Source organism: Mastigoproctus giganteus, chromosome 10 (assembly GCF_048544385.1).
Source record: "Mastigoproctus giganteus isolate SK-2022 chromosome 10, ASM4854438v1, whole genome shotgun sequence".
Taxonomy (NCBI): domain Eukaryota; kingdom Metazoa; phylum Arthropoda; class Arachnida; order Uropygi; family Thelyphonidae; genus Mastigoproctus; species Mastigoproctus giganteus.
In genome coordinates, this window is record NC_143584.1 from 47371180 (window position 1) to 47393824 (window position 22645).

A 22645-nucleotide genomic window follows, 5' to 3' on the forward strand; every position below is an offset into this window, starting at 1 on the left:
TACATTTATCACTGGTTAATTAATTTAGTAAACACGAGTTACAGTTATTACTACAGTAAAATCTCATTAATACAAACTTGGTTTATACAAAGTACTTGTTTATATGGAGCACATACCATTCCCCTGCAACAGGATATGCCTTTCTATGTAAATATAGTCATTTATTACAAAATTTGGTTAATATGTATTACAAAGTTCTTTTTCGCCGCACAAGAAATAAATATTATCATTTTGTATGTTTAATACAAATCTTGGCAGAGCGATCCGATTATTGCCCCCGGCAACCTGGCTCCCTACTTTCCGAAGGATGGCACTGACTTGTTAGAAATTAGTTTTGTGTAAACAAAAGCAGTTTATGGTAGTTACAACATCAAGTGAACTCTGAAAAACATCTTTCTGAAGGATGAGTTGTTAAATTAACAAAAGAATAAAAAGTTTTTCTCAGTTGTTTACATGCATTCCCTCACTCTCCACGGGAATAAGGTCAGTTGCAATTGTTACCCCAGTTCAAAGTCTTTTGCTATCGTACACAGCAATCTATTTTTTTTGTGCCATTTTATCTGAGCTGATGTCTTTTTCGGAACTTGTCTTTAAATTAATTTAAAATTTGCTTATATTAAATCTTATCTAGCAGTGTTATGGTGACAAAACGTAGACGGACAGAATTAAGCCTGGAAATTAAACTAAAAATTATACAAGAGGTCGATAAGATGGAAAGAAGCAAAACGGACATTGCAAAGGAATACATCTCTTTACCACCAGTTTAATGCAGACACTGGATCAAGGCATTATTTATAACCTCAAGAGAGCATACAGAGCCCGCCTGATAAGGTACTTGATCTGCAACAACAAATTATTAATTTGTCTTGGATGTAATCTGTAATCTTTTTATTGCTTGGGAAAGTATTACATCAAGTGTTATAATCAACTGCCTCAGAAAGAGTGGCTTTGGAGAGAACATCATCGAAAAACATGGTCCAGCAGACTAATGTAATAGAAACAGTGAGGGATGGAGGAATTTGAAGAAGCATATAAATTTTGTTGGGGAATTTGAAGAGTTTGGTGAAGGTGGATGAAGAAGTTGCTACCACTGCAACGCCAACATCAGAAGAGCTGCTGGGTACCAAACAAAACGATGCTATTTTTGTTACCAGCGAAAGCGAAGACATGAGCACACTGCCATCTAAAAAAGATGCCCAAAATGCATTGAATATAATAGAGAATGTCTTGGCCTGCAATAACGTTGGATAAAGAAACAACTATTGCATTTGATAACATCTGTGCAAACAACATTGGATTCTTTCTTTAAATTAGATTAATTTATTAAAAAGTTAATGGTTTGTATGTCTCCTTTTATAATTATTGTATATTATTTTTACTGTGATGCTAAAATATTGTATATATCAAAATATACACAATATTTTCATTTCCGTTAATATTGCTTTTCTCTTAGTTTATCATACAAATAAAATAAAATATTTAAAAAATATGCTATTCGTATTACTGTATTGTTAGACAAGTCTTTTGTTTTTATTTTATTTTATTAATTTATTTTTGATATTATTATTCTTAGATAAAAAGTATGTACCAAAAAAAAAAAAAATAATAATAAATAACGGTAAAATTTTGACACTTTTGGGGGACTTGGTTACTACAAACCTCATTATTACAAAACGTGAAAATTTAGGTCCCTTGAACTTTGTATTAACGAGATTCCACTGTAATAAAATTTCCATAGTTAATTTGAGAAAATTAGAGAATCTGAAAATTCAAGTGATGAATCATGAAGTAATTAATGCTTTTAAATAATCTTGAATATTCAGCACCAGTTCCTTAAAATGCTGGTTTCAAGGTAAATTAATCTAGTGTGAAGAGAAGAAAACTGAAGTTAAATTCAATTCTATAAAATCCAGTTTTCCATATCATGAAATCTGTTGCTGACATGTTTATCTTAACAAAGCACTAAGATTTCCAAAACGGATTACACATCTTTACCGAGAACAATCTCAATTTCTGACTTTTCTTGGTATAAGCACATCACAAACACTGCTTTCTCCACATCAAATGTTAATGTACACTGAAAAAAAAAAACCAAGTTCTTTACTTTGCATTAGGTTTCTTCAAAATAGTTATTAACTCAGTACAAGCTGCAAATTTATCCTATCATGGAATACTGTATTTGGAGGGGAGGGGGAACAAAACTTCTCTTAAACTCCTAAATTTCCCAAAGAGGGCAGTCAGGGTTAAATAACTGCTTATATCTCACAAATCTCTCCACTCCATCATACAAGACATTCAGTTTTTGCTGCATTCCTTTTCTGTAGATATTTCAATGAATACAGTTCTTCCAAAGCATCTCAAAATGCCTTTCACATTTATCGGTTCTAATTCTGGAACAACCTTCCCTCACATGTATTTCTTAAAAATTACAATCCACAGAAATTTAAGTCTAATATCAACAAGTATCACCAGTCTTAACCATCAACACATACACAGTGTTTAGAGTGCTATCGATATTCTAATACCTTTCATGTTTGGGATTAAAAAAACAAAAAGGAAAATATGTTACAATGTGAAGTGTTAGGTGCTAATGGGAACAGCAAAAATAACAAGGAGTCAAATACTTTCTCAATATGGCCTTTTTGTTCTAGTCGAAGTAATCAGAAGTTATTATCGGTATCACTACATTATTTACATGTTGCTCCATATATATATATATATATATATATTTTTTTTTTTTTTTTTTTGAGAGATATTTCTCAAAATTCAATATTTCAAAATTCTTATCCTATACATTTTAATATTACATTTTATGCATATTTGAAAACTGAAATTCACAAAATATTACCTGTTTGAAGGGGGCCTTCATTGTATTGATTTTTTCTACTGCTCCAGGAAGAAGAATATTAATTAATCTAGGATTCAAGAAAAAAATTAATATAAACAGATATTAAATATCTATACATTATAATGTAAAAAGAAATTATTTACAAAATATTTAATTCAAATTTAACCATCTAGTAGATGTCTGTGTAATCTAGTAACTAAAAATAAGCATTTTGGCTATATATAATAAAAATAACAGGGTTATCCCAAAAGCAGTTCATTTAATTAGCAATTAAAATCTGAAATTATTTTTTACCTTCCTAAATACATATATATAAACTTTTACTGCAGTTGTCTCTGAAATGATTTTTTTATGGTTTTCACAGAATAATTGAATATGAGAACTTGTCAGGTGACACGCCACACATTTTTGAATTATACGTTTGTTTATAGTCACGTTATTTTTATTCTCCAACTAGTCTTACCCTAGGTGTTTTGGAAAGATTGTTATTTACACATAGTAAAAACAAACACAAAACAGATATTATCTCCAAATAGCCACTGCATTGCAAGAATCAAAACATGTACTGTAGTAGCCATCTGGAGGATTTCAAATTTTGTGCATTGTTAATAATGCACAATTTCAAACTAATTTTGAAAATGGAAGTGAACATGCTTCACTTCCATTTTTTTTTTTTTTTTTTTTTTTTGACAATGCTGTATTAGCCTGCTTTCTTACATCCTTTGCCGCTATTAATACTAACCATATTAATTTAGTTACAGTGTAAGACTCCTAGTTACATAATCATCATTAACACAAAAATTAGAATGATATTAGTTGTATTGTGAAAGGAAGTGGGCTTTTGCTGCACTGGTAAAAAGAGAGAGAAAAAAATAAAAACACTCATCTGATTTCATCCTTATGTAGGTATCTATCCAGGTGAACTCTATATTTCCCCAAGCTGTCAGCCTCAACCACAAATGGAGAAATTTATTCCAATAATTAACAATTCTTTGAATTGTTAATTATTTAAATTAGCTTTTCTGCTCAAAGAATCTTCCACTCCAGGAAACCGATGTTTTTCAAAAATTTTTGCCATTTTATTGACCCAATTTAGTATTAAATCATATTCCATAAGTAGCTTTATAGTCACAATTACGCACCTTAGTTTATTTTGAATTTAGCTAAAGATTTTGTAGGTTACTATTTAGTATACGTAGAACCTCGCTGCCATTGTTGCCATTGTTGTATTAGATCAATACCGTATACTATCTCAAACTTGATAGTGTAAGGTATAAAGTATAAACTAGATAGTGTAATACATAGCACTGCATTTAGGAAACTGTTAGCTTAGTGTAGTATTGTTGATTAATCATTAGAAATCATCTCCCAGACTAGAGCAACAAAGCAATGGGCACAAAGTAGCAGGAGTGACATAGCTTGGGGAGAACCAAAGGGGACAATTCTCGCATCACAGTCTAAAAAAAATGTGCAAAATGTAAAATGTTCGCAGACCTTTCAGGAACATGACATTATCTAAACAAGGAGGATGTCTTTGTCTGGGCTAGGTGTAGAGAGTGTGAAGAAATTAGGCAACAACTCAGAGTTCTGATGGGCATCTGAGAATTTGAGGGGTAGGGTAGATGTCATTAAAATAATTAAAATTGGGGGCCCATCAAGCTCTTAGCTGCCCAACAATGCCAAGGCTCACCCTGGCACATTAGACAACACAGCAGCAATCTTCAAGGCAGAATGCACTGGTCCCAAAGGAGCTAGTTTCAGTGACTCAACTGTCAGGGAAACGGGAAATATATTCCGCAAATAAAAAGATGTGGAATAGGACCAAAGTATGTCTGCCAGGGGCAAAAGTTGATGACGTTGTAGATCAGATATCATCTTTTAAGGGCACAAAAGGTGATATTGTTGTACACATTGGCACTAATGACACTAAGAGTAGGAGATCTGAGGACAGGTCAATGTTGCACGAATTCGGGTTAAATTTGAAAGTGCCTGCAATTCTGCCCAGACACAAAACATCAGGGAACAAGTAAATATATGAGCTGTGTTAGGATAACTAAGAGTAAGAACAGGTGCATATATATACGATAGGAGGGAGTATATGATGAGAATCTTGTCAATAAATCCGGCCATGGAGAGACTGCAAGGCACGTGGGTAGAATTTTTCTCAACGTGGTCTGTGCTTGTTAACAGGAGAGACTGGTTCTACAGGAATGGCATACACTTAAATGGAAAGGATGCAAGAATAATCGCTGATGCCACCAAGGCAGTGTTAGGTGGGTCAGAAACCTGCTAGCTTGGGGGGGGGGTTTGTTTGTTTGTTATTTGGTTTTTAGGAGCATTAGCAACTAAGGCCATATTGCTCCAGGAATATGCAGTGGTCATTCCCTTGACCTTTCCGCATCCTCCGTATTTGGTGGTGACGGGCTCGAACCCCGGTCTAATCAAGAAGCGTGTGCTACGCACTGCTGCTCCTTCCCACCTGGCTACGGAGGCGCCTGGGGGGGGAGATTCACAGACTAATAGATTAACAGTAGCCACCGGCAGAGGAGAAAGTGATTCTTGCACTGCTTCTACTGGAACGAGCAGTAGCCTGGAAAGCAAGCTGCTGAGGAATTCAAGAATTGCCAGGAGTCATCATGGAACAAGTAAATACATGGGCAGTGTTAGGGTAGCTAAGAGTAAGAATGGGTGCATATATACTTGCATGTACAGCAATTCTAGTAGTACAGTAAATAAATTTGATGAATTTAAGTGCTGGTCAAGACATTAAAGGTGGATATTGTTGGAATATCAGAGACGTGGCGTCACACAGATATGAAAAAAGGAAAATTGGAATTCGGGAAATACAGTATGTCCAGAAAAGACACAGGATACGAAGGAAGGAGGGATCATGCTGTTAGTTAGGAAACAAAATCTAAGGCAGTGCATCCATTTGACATGGGTGGACAGTGCAATGTTGAGTCAGTGTGGTGTGACATAAGCACCAGGAAATCAAAAATGGGGGGGGAGTGTGTTATAGGTCTAATGACTCTGATGAGTACAACAAACACTATTTCTCTGACAAGTATAGAGAAATATAGTGGACAAGTAAATTAAAATGTATTATTATGGGAGATTTTAACTTCCCATATATTGACTGGAACTTGTGGTTGGTCACTTTCACACTAACAATACTTTTGAGGATTTATTGGATGATTGTTTTCTACAGCAGCATGTTCAAAAGGCAACTAGAGGAAGTAATACACTTCAACTGATTATCAGTAGAGATTATTGATGCATTAAGAAACTGAAGATAAAGGAACTACTTAGTGGTGGTGAACACAGTGTACTGATGTGGTATTTATTTAAAGATGTAATTACCTTCAGGGGTAAAGGAAAGGGATTTTGCTTTTGTAACGGCAACTACAGTGGTCTCAGACAGTTTTTAAATTCTACAGTGGGACAAACTGATGATGTTACCAATGGTAAATTCTAAATGGGAAGCATTGAAGGAATTAATCTTGGAAGCTACTAGGCTTTTCATACCAATTAAGAAATACTGTTCAAAGTTCAGGCCTAAATGGATGTCGGATGAATTAATGAGGTTCGTGGCAGAGAAGAAAAATACATGGGATACATATAAATTATCAGGTGACACAGAAGCCTATGGCAGACATAAGCTAGTCTGTAATCAAGTTGCAAAGGAGGTTAGGCAAGAGAAGGCAGGTTATGAGAAATCTTTGGCAAAGACTGCAAAGAAAAACAGCAAAGACTTCTTTACTTATGTAAACTCTAGAAGGCAGGGAATGAACAGATTGGTCCACTTGATGTCGACAGTTTGACTGTTGATGATTCTGCTCAGGTAACTGACAAACTAAGAGTATTTTGCATCTACATTCACACATGACAAATTCTATATAGGGAGATGGAGGCAGAAGTTTATCAAACTCTTAACAGGGAGCTAAATGATTTTATAATAACTGAGAGCAAAGTGGAGGAGAAATTGTTGAAGTTAAACATAAGAAAGGCAACTGGGGTGGATGGATCTACCCGATTATATTAAAGGAGGTGGCAAAGGAAGTAAGCAAACACTTAGCCATAATTATGAGCATCCCTGGATTCAGGGAAGGTCCACATGGACTAGAGATGTGCAAATGTATCCCCAATTCACAAGGGGGGGCAAAGGTAACACGAGTAATTACAAACCTCTGTTAGTTTAACTGCTGTTGCGGGGAAAATAACGGAGGCTGGTTTGGTTTGGTTTGAGTTTTATTGGCGCATCAGCAACTGAGGCTATAATGTGCCAAATACCGGTCATATGTAAAAAATTAAAACATTCAGTGACCAAAGTAGTTAGGCCACCATGTCCAGATGTATAATAACAAAGATATAAAAAATAAACCAATAAAGACGTAACAATAACATAAATTTTAAATACAATTAAAAACTTTTATTGATTTAAAATAGCTAAAAACAGCAGACACGTTGTCATTGTCGGATAAAATCTGACTGAGTGTATACGGCTCAGTCAGATGGTTAAAAAGCGGTAGAACGAGTGCTGCTAAAATCTGGACAGTCAATTAAAAGGTGTCTGATCGTTAAAATTGTGCCACAGGACACACACATAGGAGGGTCATCAGCCCTCAAGGGGGAAAATAACGGAGTCACTGGTTAAAGAAGCACTGCTGGATCATCTAGACAAGACTGCAGTTATAGTTTAGACAAAGAATGGGTTTGTTAAGGGGAAGTCTTGTCTGACCAATTTGACTAGATACAGTGATGTGGTCACCAAGGAACTGGATGCAAAAAAATAATTTTGATATCATATACAGTGAATTCCGGTTATTTGGGCCACTGGTTAACCCGGGCAGCCATTTATTTGGGACAAATCATAAAAAACAGAAACCAATCGAGAAAATAGCCAGGGTTTACTTCGCCTTTAATTGGGACAAAATGCTGTTTAATCGGGGGCAGGAGAACACAGCACTGGAGATTATCCTACGGTTGTCTCCAACCATACCACGTAGTTTGGTCAGATTTCTGGAGGTCACAACCATAAAACAATTAGCAGTCACCTGTTTATTGGGCTTTTCTGTTAGTGCAATCTATCATAAACAGATAGTAAACTCGATCTTATTGAATTTGTGATAATACCAACAGCTGGAATTCTGTGGGTTATTATGGTAAAATGTGTTTACACTTCTATGGAATCTTCAATCATATAAAAAAAAATAATTTTCAGAATCTTCTCTTCATTCCTATTTTTAAAGCTTCGTAATTTGTTACTCCATTCTCACTTGCGTGCATCGTGGTACTTGCAATTTGTGTGCAGTGTTTTTTGTTATTGATTGCTTATCTTTTTACTGTTTTAAAAAGATAAGCAATTTCTACTGTTTTAAATTTTAACCCCCAACCACAAATGTCAGTGAACAGAAATGTCAACTAGTTTAGTTAGTATGTACATATAACAGTACGTATTGATTATTCCGAATATTCCGAATATATTCTTCCGAATTTCATGTATCATTTAATTTTTTAATTGGTAAGGTAATAAAGGGTAAATTTATGCTTAATATATCTTTACTTTTATAGCCTGTGGATAATATTCCTCCTATTTTTGCTAATTAGAATCACTGTTTAATAGAATTAAACTTCAATTCACAAACGTGATCACAATGACCGGCGCTTACTACACATCGTATATTGGACGGTCCTTCACTATGGTGAGTTCGTCGTAACGTGATTTGATTGTACAGTGAACTAAGCAACTCAGAAGCCTATGGCATATATAAGCTATTCTGTAATCAGGTCACAAAGGAGGTTAGGCAGGTGAAGGCAGATTACGAGAAATCCTTGGCAAAAGATGCTAAGAAAAACAGCAAGGATTTCTTTAGTTATATAAACTCTAAAAGGAAGGGGATGAATCTGATTGGTCCACTTGACATCAATGGTTCGACCGTTGATGATCCTGCTCAGATAGCAAACAAACTGAATGAGTACTTCGCATCTACATTCACACATGAGGAATTATTAAGGTTTGAAAATGGCAGAAGGTTATCAAAATTGTAGCAGGATACTTAATGATTTTGTAATAACTGAGAGCAAAGTGGAGGAGAAATTGTTGAAGTTAAACATAAGAAAAGCACCTGGGGTGGATGGGATCTATCCAGTTATATTAAAGGAGGCGGCAAAGCAACTAAGCAAACCCTTAGCCATAATTATGAGAGCATCCTCGGACTCAGGGGAGGTTCCCACGGACTGGAGATGTGCAAATGTATCCCCAATTCACAAAGGGGGATCAAAGGGTGACACGAGTAATTACAGACCAGTTAGTTTAACTTCTGTTCCGGGTAAAATAATGGAGTCACTGGTTAAAGATGCATTGCAGGATCATCTAGACAAGACTGCAGCAATAATTCAGACACAGCATGGGTTTGTTAAGGGAAAGTCTTGTCTGACAAATTTGATAGGATATTATGATGTGGTTACAAAGAAACTGGATGCAAAAAATAATTTTGATATATATTTGGATTTCAGGAAAGCTTTTGACACTGTTGCGCATGAAAGACTATTGTGCAAATTGGAGCAGAATTGTATTAAGGGTAAGTTGCTACAATGGATAAAAGGATGATTAAGTGGTAGAAGACAGAGGGTGGTAATCAATGGGTGCTGCTCTTCGTGGACTAATGTTATTAGTGGAGTCCCACAGGGTTCGGTGTTGGGTCCACTGATGTTTTGTATATATATCAATGATATTGATGAAGGTATATGAGGCTTAATGTCGAAGTTTGCAGATGATACAAAAGGTTGGCAGGGTTGTTAATGACAGTAATGGCAGTGTGCTACTGCAACAGGATCTAGATAATTTGGGCAGATGGGCTAAGAAGTGGCAACTGAAGTTTAATCTTGACAAATGCAAAGTACTGCATATGGGTAGAAGTAACCCCAGAGAAACGTACCAACTGTGTGGTACTACACTTAAGGTGGTAGAAAATGAAAAAGACCTGGGAGTAATTGTGCAGGCAGATATGGAGTTTTCTGAGCAATGCAGACAGGCTGCCAGGGCAGGTCATGGTGTTTTGTCAATGATATATAGGAATTTTGCTGGCAGGGAAAAGGAGGTGATTATCCCTCTGTATAAGGCAATGGTCAGGCCATGCCTTGAGTACTGCGTACAGGTCTGGAAGCCTCATTTTAGGAAGGATGTAGATTTACTTGAGCGTATACAGAGAAGGGCAACAAGAATGGTGAGGGGAATGAAGGGATCCTCTTACCAAGAGAGAATGAAGTTCTGCAAATTGCAGTGGCTGGAGACTAGGCACTTGCACGGTGATCTTATTGAGGTGGATAAGGACTTGAATGGGTTGAGCACGCTGAATTCTGATGGGATCCTTCCACTTGTTCAGATTACGAACCTAAGGGAGAATAAATTCAAATTAAGAAAAGACAGACGTAGAATAGATGTGCAGAAATTTGCCTTTAGCCAGCGGGTGGTTAATTGCTGGAACAAACTTCCATCTGTCGTTGTGGAAGTTGATAGGTTGAATAAATTTAAGGAGGAAATGGACAGGCATTTGGAGGGAATGGTGTAATTATTATTTTTTTTTTTGGTTGATACTGCATAAGCTCATACACTTGCTTTCTTGCATCACATGCCACTACTTCTTTTTCTTCAAGAGGAGTGTTTCCATTTACAATGGGTTTCCTTAGCCTACAAGTTATTTCTTGTTAGGAATTTTTTTCCCGCCATAAAGTGCGATTCAAGGTGTCTTGGTCGGTTAAGCCTCGGGCTGTCATGCACTCCCGTACTCCATCCATCCATGTCCTCCTAGGTCTTCCTCTTCTCCTAGGAGGTATCCATTCCAGGATAGCCTTTGGATATCTGTTTTCTTGCATCCGTTTTACATGTCCATACCATGTTAGATGCTTTTCTTTGATGGTGTCAATAATAGTCTTTTTCACTTCCATTTTTTCCCTTATGTCTTCATTCCGTTTTCTGTCTCTTCTAGAAGTTCCTGTTGAGCGTCTCCAAAAATCCATTTCTGTGGAGAGCAATTTGTTTTCCGCTTGCCTATTAAATGTCCAGGTTTCCACTCCATACAATAGAAGACTTTGTACAATCGTTTGAAATACAGTAATACCCCGACTTACGCGAACTCGGAGTTACGCGGTTCTTGATTTTTTCGTTTGGCAACGCTGCCGCCCACTATCTTCAAGGTCGTTTTTCATATGCTATCGATATACGGTGCGACGGCGGAGAATGAGAGCGAAAGATGAACAAAATTCAACTTTGCTGCTTTTATGTTTTTTATATCAGTGAAGGGGAAACACATTTCACCATAATAACGTAAAAACTAACACAATTCCAGCTATCGGTATAATCGCAAATGCAATTAGATCGAGTTTACTACCAGTTTATAACAGATTTCACTAGCAGAAACGCAACTGGATTTTTATTGTTTTATGGTAGTAACCCCTAGAAATGTGAGGTGTTAATAGTGTATCTCTGCCTTTATGGTGTTGTTTATTCAGTCGCTACATGCGCGCAGCTTTGTTTATGCGTATCAAGCGTGCCTCCTCATTTTGTAATTGTGCTTTATTCCCTAAAAATGAGTAAAATACTTAAAAGGTGTGAAAAGGAAACGTCCTGGTGAAGACACTGCAGATTCAGAGAGAAAAAGAAAAGCAATTATCGATAAACAGAGGCGGACTGGATCAAAAATTCTTACCCGGGAAAATTTATAGTGGCCTCATACTATGGTTTATGGCCAAAATCACACCGGCCCACCGGGGTTTCCCCGGCAAGGCTTATGGCCAGTCCGCCTCTATCGATAGAGAAAAAATATGAAATTGTGAAACGCTTTGAGCGAAATGAAAGACCATGTGATATTGCACGTGCTAAAGGCCTAAATGAAGCAACGGCGAAAAAGCACATGACAATTGCAATCTTGACAGGTTGAAAATTGAAAAGGGCTCAATTGTAAAGGGCTTAAAAATTTTAGAAAACATAGACTCCAACGGAGAACGCGTTATAGCTACAAAGCAAGGAATAAAAAAAATTATTAGCTGGCTACGACGAAATTCTGCGTGAAAAAAAGAAGGCGCTGTGTCGTCAGACGAATTTGTTAGATTTTATGAAGCCATAGACATCGAAATAACTTTTTTACGTAAGTCATTTGTTTTTTTTAATACATATTTTGTATTAATATGTATAAAGAACTGCAATTTTATTAATATTTTTCTTCTAAACTAGTGTTTTTGTTAGTCCTTGGTCCCAATTAAGCAAAATTTATATGTATTTATATGCAAAGTTGTACCCCGACTTACGCGAATTCGACTTACGCGATTTTCGTCGGACCCACCTATCGCGTAACTTCGGGGTATTACTGTATAAGTTTCTTTGTTTTATTTAGGATATTTTTGCTCCACAGAACAGAGTTTAACATGCCGATAGCCTTTCTGCCGTCTGTAATTCTCTTATTGATCTCTGCTTGGGATGATCCATCACTTTGTAAGATTGATCCCAAATATTTGAATTTATATCAACTTGTTTGATTTTAAAACCTGCAATATTTAGAATGTGACCTGGCCCTGAAGACAACATTTCAGTCTTGCTAAAATTGATTTTTAGACCCCATTGTTTATATTCCTCAAACAATTGATGACATGCATATTTTGCATCTTCTAAGTCTTGTGTTATCACCACCTGATCATCTGCAAAAAGTAAATTGTGAATATAGGTGTTCTTATTAATCGGACATCCCATTTTATTACATTTTTTTGACCAGGATCTTAGGCAGATGTCGATATAAATTTTGAAAAGTGTTGGTGACATGCAACAACCTTGTAATAAGCCTTTTGAAGTGTGGAATTCAGGTGACAAAGTTGATCCCACTTTAATTCTGCATCTATTATTCCTGTAAATTGCCTTAATAATGTTAATCAGTTGTCCATCATTTGCCTCTTTCAGTGCTTCCCATAAGAGTTTTCTTGGAACACTGTCATATGCCTTTTCGAGGTGAATGAAAATCAAAGATTTTTTTCCCTTTTGATTGGCAATTTTCAAGGATCTGTCTTACTGTTGAGATATGATCTATACATGACCTCCCAGCTGAAAAACCACTTTGTTCTTCTGATACCTTGATTCGGGCTTCTAAATGGTTCCTGATCCATTCCAAGGATCTTTAACAGCGGGTTCAGGATGCATATTCCTCTGTAATTTGAACAGGTTTTCCGATCGCCCTTCTTATAAATTGATGTAATATATCCTGTTATCATTTCTTTCAGTATTTCTCCTCCTCTTAGTATACTATTTAACAGTTTTTGTATCAGAACAGCCACTCCTCTTCCTCCATATTTCAGAAGTTCCATGTAAACTCCTCTAGGTCCAGGTGATTTGCCATTCCTTCCTTCCTTTAGCAGGAGTTCCACTTCCCTAACAGAAACTTTTAAGCCCGAGTCTTCCACACCAAAATCCTCCATCGTCTTGAACCCTTCCCGGTCTTCTTTTAAAAGTCCTTCATAGTACTCCATCCAGTCTTTCAAAGATATTAATTGCAAACCAGCATTGTGTTTATTCTGTTTTCTTGAGTCTTTAAGGACCTTCCACGATTCCGCTGATTGCTTGAAGCCCAATTTGCTATTAATGGTTGTGCATTTCTTTTCCCATTCTTCATTTTTCGCTTCTACTACCAACCGATTGGCTATTTTCTGTTTTTCAACATAAAATGTTCCTACATGCATCATTCCTATCACCCAGCCATTTCTGATATGCAAGTTTCTTTTCTTCTACAGCAGCTCTTACTCTCTCTGTAATCCAGGTCTTTTTTGGTCCTTGGCTCTTCTTTTTGCCCAGGATTTCATGAGCTATTTTTTTAACAGTATTTTTTAAATATTCGTAGATTTCTTCAGTATTACCTTTTATCTCTATGTTAATTGCAGCATCCAGTCTTTGGGTGAAGTTGTTTCTAATGCTATCATCCTGGAGTAGGTCAATGTTAAACTGATCCACTTGTAGCATTTCTCCTTCCCTGCATTGTTGGTTGGTGCCACCACTACTACTACTAATTGTAAAGTGGGGGGGGGGGTTACATTGTATTTTTAACTATTTACGTGAAACTTCAGATAATTGGGGCAGCCGCTTAATCAGGCCAAAATGCACTAGTCCCGATGTTTCCTAAATAACCGGAATCAACTGTACTTGGATTCCAGGAAAGCTTTTGATACTGTCGCACATGGAAGACAAATTAGAGCAGTATAGCATTAAGGGCAAGTTGCTACAATGGATAAAAGGATGGTTGAGTGGGAGAAGACAGAGTGGTAATCAACAGACACTGCTCCTCGTGGACTAAATATTATTAGTGGAGTTGTGGAAGTTGATGGCTTAAATAAATTCAAGGAAGAACTGGACAAAGTTATTATTATTTTTTTTTTTTTGGCTGATGCTGTATAAGCTTGATTTCTTGCATTATATGCCTCTACTAATGCTAATTCACTGGCTTAAAGAAAACTACCTGTGATCCAGTTCAACCTCTCCACACTAATTTGAATTCATGTCCCTAGTTTTGGAATCATAATAGTGAAGTTTTCACCCTTGTTCATTTTATTTCAACTTCTCAGAACCTTACATCCTTCACTCATTTCCTCTAAAGTGTATGGTTTCCAAGCTGTGCAGGCACGCACATTCAAAGTCATGCCTCATTATGCCCTCTTTGTACTCTTTCAAGCAGCTCAATGTCTTTTTTTTTTGTGCAGTCTCCATACCTGGACATAGAATTCCAAGTGGTCTCAGCCTTATACAGAAGCCTGACTTCTCTATCTGTACAAAGAAAAGTCCGATAAATTAATGGGACACCATGTGTCCTGCAACTCTTCATGTCATTTAAGAAAATGAAAATTAAGAGCAGCCCCCATTGGTGATCCTTGGAGAACCCACTTCTTATATTAGCCCAATCTGAAGAATAACCATTAATTACAATCCTGCCCTGCAACACATCTAAGGATTTTCCCTGCAATTCCAACATGTTACAGTTTATACAGTAAGCTCTCATGCAGGACTGTGTCAAATGCTTTGTGGAAATCTAAGTAAACAATGTCAAAATTATTTTCTATATCTAGCTCATGAGTAACTCTGTCAAAAATAACTAACCAGGCTGGTTAAACATGATTTTCCCTTTCAGAACCCATGTTGTGCTTCCTTTGGATTCCATTTCACTCTTTTTCAGTGCCTCCACAATTTTTGACATCACTGAAGTCAATCTGACTGGTACATAGCTATCCACTTCACTCTTAAAGCTATCTTTATGTATTGGGGACCAGTGGCATTTCTCCAATCCAAGAGATTAGCTCCTGAGTCTAGTGCTGACCTCATAATTAATCTCAACAGTTTAATGCTTGCCTCCTACCTCAAAATTACTGGGTATATACTATTAATTCTAGGAGTGATGGCATATACTTTCAGGTTACTTACTCTTCAGGCTTGAAAGTTATTCTAATAAATAATCTTTTGAAATTACAATATCACTAATTTCAATTTACAAATTCAATTTCCAATTACAAAGTACCTGTTAAATTCATCTGCAACACCAGCACCATAATGCAAAGGTCCCAACTGATTTTCTATTTTCTTCTTAGTATTCACATGTGAGAAAAACTACTTATCCCAATCTTTGCTATCTTAGCCAGCCTAATCTTTTCTATAGTATTGTTATATATCAATTTGTAGCTGTTATAAGCTACAATACTTTTTATTGCTCTAACTTTTCCATGCCATCATTTTCTGTTCTGCTGAACTGGCTAGCTCATTATAATTTTTTTTAATGATATATATATGATATATTGAGTTGGCTTTGCACTAGCAACACCAAACTAATAACTTGTGGGGCCACCCTCCCACCCATAATACAGTCAACACATGCTACAGAATGGACAGCAGGGCAGTGCTACTCATGTGTTGCACAATATGTTCAAGTAATGCCCACACATTGTCAGGTGGATGGTCATGGCACTGAAATGTCCTTTTCCAGTAGGTCCCAAAGGTGCTCAATTGGGTGGAGACTAGGTGAGTTGGATGGCCATGGGAGGAAGGAGAATTCGTTCACCTTCCTGAAACCACTTAGCAACCTGCTGGGCACTCTGGGATGATATGCTGTCTTGTTTCATAGATGCTGGAGTTGTATGGATACACTGTCATCATGAAGGGGTGTACTTTGTTGGTGATGACAAAAAGGTGTAATGTGTTCCCATCGAGCCCTTGATTAATGGCGAGCAGAGGACCCAGGGATCAACCTGCAAAAAAACAGTCTGAAAACCATAACACCACCTCCAGCCCGCTGAACACCAACAGTGCATCCAGGTACTCATGTTGCTGTCTCCAAATGCATCAGCATGATCGAGTTAGAAATAGGATTCAGATCAGGTGATAGACTTCCACAATGTTGGTGCTAATGTAAGGTGCAGTGAGCATGTGTACCTGAGATGGCTGTCAACTGCCATAACTTATAAAAGTGAATGCCTGGCCTATTGCATACATGAATTGGTTTTGCTTATTCCTGAGTTGTACTGGGTGGCAAGCTGGGCCACTATGCTGCATCACTGTTGTGCTATGAGATGATATACATGATGTTCACCATGAGCATCGATCACATGTGGCTGTTTCACATGTGACCTTTGGCTGGTGGTTTTGACTGATGTTTAGCAAGTCATGGTAGACTCATGATGCCACAGAATGGGAACACTTAACCATGTTGGCTGTTATTCAGATACTGGCACCTGGACATCTTGCCCCCACAATCATTCTTCTTCACAGACACTCAAAAACTGATTGTACAAACTAATATCTGCCATTCCAGACTTGAGCCTCTGCCAACGACTAGTCCATTCCTACAATTGCCAACTCGATGTATGCTCTCAATGCTTCTGTGACTACAGCTTTAAAGTTATACCATAATTCTAGGTATTTGCACTCGCACTCTGATCTATCTCCCTGCTTCAGAGGTTCCCAAACTTTCTTGGTTCATGGCGCCCTTATTGTCTCAGTAATATTTTCACAGTAGCCCTAGTGAAAAAAAGAAATACCAAACAAAAGAAATACCCAACAGTTTTGTTTATTAAGTAGTTAGGTGTAAACAACTTAATATGTAATGTTGAAACCGTGAACTACTTCGAGTTAGTAGTTCGCCCGGTGTCCGACAAATGTCGAGTATTGCTGATTCCCTCAAATTTAAAATATTTCGCAGTGCCCCAGTCAGTTCACTGTGAGGTGCTGCTGCACACAGTTTAGGAACTGCTGCCCTGTTTGATAGAAGACGTGTAGCTTTAAGTTGTCACAATCTTCCAAACCCATGGGTTTAGGTTCCTTTGCCTTTAACAACTGCTGCCTCTCTCTCATCAAACTTAGACCTCTGTGATCATCCTGCTTATGGTTCCTGTATTACAGTTAGCTTTATGATGTCATTTGATTCATGGGAGATGATCAGGTTTAGAATATTTTCCTCTAGTACTTTGCTAACATGATGATACAAATAAGTCATCTATTTGATTTAAAAATCTTGTTCCCCAAAGGTGAATTCCCCTGTCACCTGCTTTAATCAATTAGGGGCAAATTGAAATCACCTATAAGACATTCACATGTGCTCTCCCATTCTATTTGCATGTCAAGGCTCTCATCATAACCATCACAATCATATGAACTGTAGATCACTCCTATACTTCCAGCTAACTTACAGTACATGGATTCTGTGCTAGCATACATAAACTTGTGACTCTGGGACAGCTTTTGTTATGTTCAGGCCACTCTGGTAAAAAAAAAAAAAATTCATAAAGGGGGATCAAAAGGTGACATGAGTAATTACAGACCTGTTAGCTTAACATCTTTCCAAGGGAAAATAATGGAGTCTCTGGTTAAAGAAATAATGCAGAACCATCTGAACAAGAATGCAATTATGCTAAAGTCACAGCATGTATTTGTTAAGAGGTGGTCTTGTCTAACCAATATGATAGGTTCTATGATACATTGACCAAGGAAATGGATGCAAAAAATAATTTAAATCTCATATACAGTCGGTCCTCGTATAACACGTGTTTGCATTACACGAATTCGATCATACACGATTTATAAATAGGGGAACGTTATCTTATATAACACGAACCGAATTCGCTTATACACGATTCGCCTTTGTGTTTACAAGAAATGGCAGTCGAATGCGGAATCACCCCAACTGAACGCAACACGATAGGAACGAAGAAGATTCTGAAAATGTATTTATGTGTTTTATATCAGTGAAGGGGAAACACATTTCACCATAATAACGTAAAAACCAACAATTCCAGCTATCGATATAATCGCAAATGCAATTAGATGGAGTTTACTACCAGTTTATAACAGATTCCACTAGCAGAAATGCAACTGGAAATTGTTTTTATTGTTTTATGATAGTAACCTCCAGAAATGTGCTTTAGTAAAATGTGAGGTGTTAATAGTGTATCTCGGCCTTTACGGTGTTGTTTATTCAGTTGCTACACGCGCGCAGCTTTGTTTCTGTGTATCAAGCGTGCCACCTCATTTGTAATTGTGCTTTATTCCCTAAAAATTAGTAAAATATTTAAAAGGTGTGAAAAGGAAGCGTCCTGGCTAAGACACTGCAGATTCAGAGAGAGAGAAAAAAAGAAGCAATATCGATAAACAGAGGCGGACTGGGTCAAAAATTCTTACCCGGGAAAATTTGTAGTGGCCTCATACTACGGTTTATGGCCAAAATCACACCGGCCTCCGGCCCACCGTGGTTTCCCCCGTAAGGCTTATGGCCAGTCCGCTTCTGTCGATAGAGAAAAAATATGAAATTGTGAAACGCTTTGAGCGAAATGAAAGACCATGTGATATTGCACGTGCTGCAGACCTAAATGAGGCAACGCGGAGAATTACAAAGAATGCAGAGAAAATAAAAACAACTTTCACATAGCGGGAACAACTCAAAGTGTAATTAAAATCCATTAGATTAAGACACAAAGAATTGGAAGAGATGGAACGGCTGTCATCTCTTTGGATAGAAAATCAAACAAAAAGCAAGTTTGCTTACGATAGAAGCAAAAGCATTAGCAATATTTTATTACGACTTACGTATTATAATTTATACTTACGTATTATAAAATACGTAAGTATTTTATTACGACTATTTTATTTAATATAATAATTTTTTTACGAATAAAATACGTATTTTATCCGTAAAAAATACTTTTTTAGTATTAAAAAATACTACAAATACTTTATTATAATATAATATTATTTTTATTACGTATTTTAATCGTTATAAAATACTTACGTATTTTATAACGATTAAAATTACCCAATTATTTATTGTGTTTGGTAATGTTTTGGCTCCAAATGTGTGTTCAATCTTGGGTGGTCGGCACCTAACCCTACTTTTTCTATAGGGCCTGTTGTTTATATTGCACGATTTTGCATTGCACGAGAGTTTCTAGGAACGCAACTATCGTGCTATACGAGGACAGACTGTACTTGGATTTCAGGATGGCTGTATAAACTGGAGCAGTGTGGCATTAAGGGCAGTTACTGCTATGGACAAAGAGTGGAAGAAGACAGTGGTTATAAATGGGTACTGCTCTTTGTAGACTAATGTTAGTGGTGTCCCCCAGGGTTCAGTGCTGGGCCCATTGTTTTCAATATTTATTAATGAAACCAATGAAGGTATAACATCTAAGTGTGCAGATGATACAAAGGTTAGCAGGGTTGGCTAATGACAGTAATGAAGGTATGCTGCTGCAACATCTAAAAAAATTAGGCAGATGTGCCGAGAAATTGCAATTGAACTTCAACTTTGACAAACGGGTGGCAGCAATCCCATAGTAATATCAACTATGGTACTACACTCAGGGTAGTGAAAATTGAAAAATGCCTGGGGGGGGGGGTATTTGTGCAGTCAAATATGAAATTCTCTGAGCAGAACATACAAGCTGCCAGAAGAGCTCATGGGGGTTTGTCAATGATATATAGGAACTTTGCTAGCATGAGGAGGTGATTATCACTGGTTAGGCCACATCTTCAGTACTGTATACAAACGACATTGCAGGAAGGATGCAAAGTTGCTATAACAGGTACAGAGAAGGGTAATGAGATAGGCGAGGGGAATAAAGGGATGCGCTTATGAAGAAAGGCTTCAATTCTGCAAACTGAAGCATCTGAAGACTAAACACCTGTCTGGGTGATCTGACTGAGGTGTTTAACGCCTTGAATGGTTTGAGTAAGCTGAATGTGAATGGTGTTCTTCCTCTTGCTGAAACTACACACAAGGGGGCATAAACTTAAGTAGAGGAAGGATGGTTGCAGGATGGATGTGCAGAAGTTTGTCTTCAGCCAGCAGGTGGTTGATTGTTGGTACAGGCTTCCATCTGTTGTTGTGGAAGTGCATGGTTTGAAAAAAATTCAAGAACTAGACAAATTCTTGGAGGGTTTGGATGGGAAAAGATAACTGTTAAATAGTTTAAAAGGTAGTATAGCCCAAGAGGTTGAATTGTGAAAACTGACTTCATGCTCATCTGAGTTACTGAAACAAACTTTTTTTTTTTTTTTTTTTTTTTTTTTAAATTAAGAAAGCTTATTCCATTAATGCCTCTCAAATTAAATAATTTTTCTTTAAAATATATTAAAACTAGCTTCAAAACTGAAATGTGAAAAAAAATAATTCAAAGTATAAAAAAACTTTGCACGTAAACTGCAAAAATACACATACGTGCATAATGCAAGTCCATCTTTTAAGCAGTCTGCAAAATCAAACTGATCCTGGAAACCTTTATCTGGATTTGGTGGATCCAGTGGCAAATTTGTTACTTCACGAATCCATGTAAGTGCCTGTTCTGACTGCAGTAGATCAAATTTGGCTTGAGCCTAGAAAAGGAAATAAATATATAATTAAAACATGATGCAATGGAAAAGTGCTAAGTTAAAAAAAAAAAAAAAAAACACTAAAACTGCACTGGAACAAGTAACAATATTTTCACTTATGGCACTATATGTGAATAAGCTTTTTGTAAGGACGTTGATAACTGGTGGACAATCGAATTATATACATTTGCTTTATGGATATTACTAGCAACACTGCATATTTTGTCAATTTGCTCGGTCTTTCAGATTAGCTCAGAAACGTGATGTCAATCAATGCAATTACAATAACATGGGGAAACATAGCAATGGTGTTTTGCTTTAATTCTTAATGATGTTGATTTTAATGTCACCAATGATGCTGGATGAAAGTATATTCTTTGAATATATAACATAATTCATTTTTTGTGTAAAAAAATTATAAACAGGCAGTTACAATTATGAAGAGGAGCTTTCCTTCAGAATTCCAAAAATCAAATCTGCTGCTAAACTTATGGAACTGTGCCAATCACAGAAAATATTCATTACAGATGGCAGTAGTCTTCTGTAAAGAGAAATTTCAATGCAGCAAAAAAAAAAAAAAAAACCCCAGTCAATCAGCATGTGAAAGCAACATTGCAAAGGAAAGTGAGAGAGAGACTGCAACACACACACACACACACACACACACACACACACACACACACACACACACACACACACACACACACACAGTTATAAGGAGTTCACCGGGACTGAATACTGCTTGGTATTACCATTACTCATTATACCTGTTATTTATGATGCTAAATGTTAGTTTTGCTGTTGCTCGCATTTATCACACATACAGATATATATACTCCACTTTTAAAAAAAGGAATAAAAACAACAATGAATAACTATAGCTCATGATTACACGATTAACAATTTATTTGATATACTTATGCATTATATAAATAATTCACAAGAAAAACCATTTCGTTATTAAAAAGTCTTAATGTAATATGCATTTGTTTTTATTTTTTAAAGAATGTGTTCCAATGTTGTTTGTTTCAAATTTCTTTTAAGGTGAAATTTATGACCAATTCCTTTCATTTTATTGAGAAAAAAATCGAAATCTGGGATCGATGTCATTGGTTTCATAAAATAAAGAAACAGTTTTTAAAGCAGTTTGTGCCTCTGCACTCTACACTGCATTAACTGGACACTCAACAACTGTGTAATCTTCTAGATCATTCTGTGAAAGTGACAACATTTTGTACTATGATAAATTCTATCAAACAGAAGGTGAACTCACTTTTTGTAAGGACGTTGATGGTCTAATGGCAGCAATGAACATGAGGCACATTCCCGAAGAATAGCAAATATTTACAGACACTTCTAAGGTTAGCCATAAGGCTGTGTTACTACACAATGTAAATATGCTGCCTTCAATACCTCTTGCATATGCCATCCACAAAAAGAGAAGCATACACAAACATGGAGAACATCCTCTAAGGTGTACATATCAGAAGTAGTAGGTATGTGGTGATTTAAAGGTAATTGGCATTTTATTAGGACTACTACAAAAGGGTTACACTAAGTATTGTTGCTTTCTCTGCAAGTGGGATATTCGTGCCAAGGATATGCACTACGAGAAGAGCAGTTGGCCTCAACAAAAATCATTAACACCTGGAATGAAGAATGCAGCATTTGAACCTCTGGTACATCCAAATAAAGTTTTGCTTCCACCACTCCACATCAAACTAGGATTCATGAAAAATTTGTGGCTTTGGAAGTGAATGGTCCTGCATTCACATACTTTCAAAAGAAATTCCCAAGACTTAGTACAGAGCAGATTAAGGCAGGCATTTTCATTGGTCCACAAACTTTTCAAAGACAAACAGTTTGAATGTGTCCTTAGTGATAGCGAGAAATAAGCATGGAAACCCTTTTGAAATGTT

General features: G+C 36.7%; 1 protein-coding gene across 2 annotated transcripts in view; it reads right to left on the minus strand.

Moving 5' to 3' along the window:
• Positions 1–22645, minus strand: part of LOC150079021 (calponin-3-like) — a 73513-nt gene that overhangs the window by 27087 nt on the left and 23781 nt on the right. For both annotated transcript variants that reach the window (XM_090383845.1, XM_090383844.1), the window contains exons 2-3: positions 20575–20729; positions 2849–2915 (exon numbers count right to left, since the gene is read on the minus strand). In XM_090383845.1, coding sequence (XP_090239971.1) covers positions 2849–2915; positions 20575–20729 — 222 coding nt within the window. The remainder of the gene's footprint in view (positions 1–2848; positions 2916–20574; positions 20730–22645) is intronic.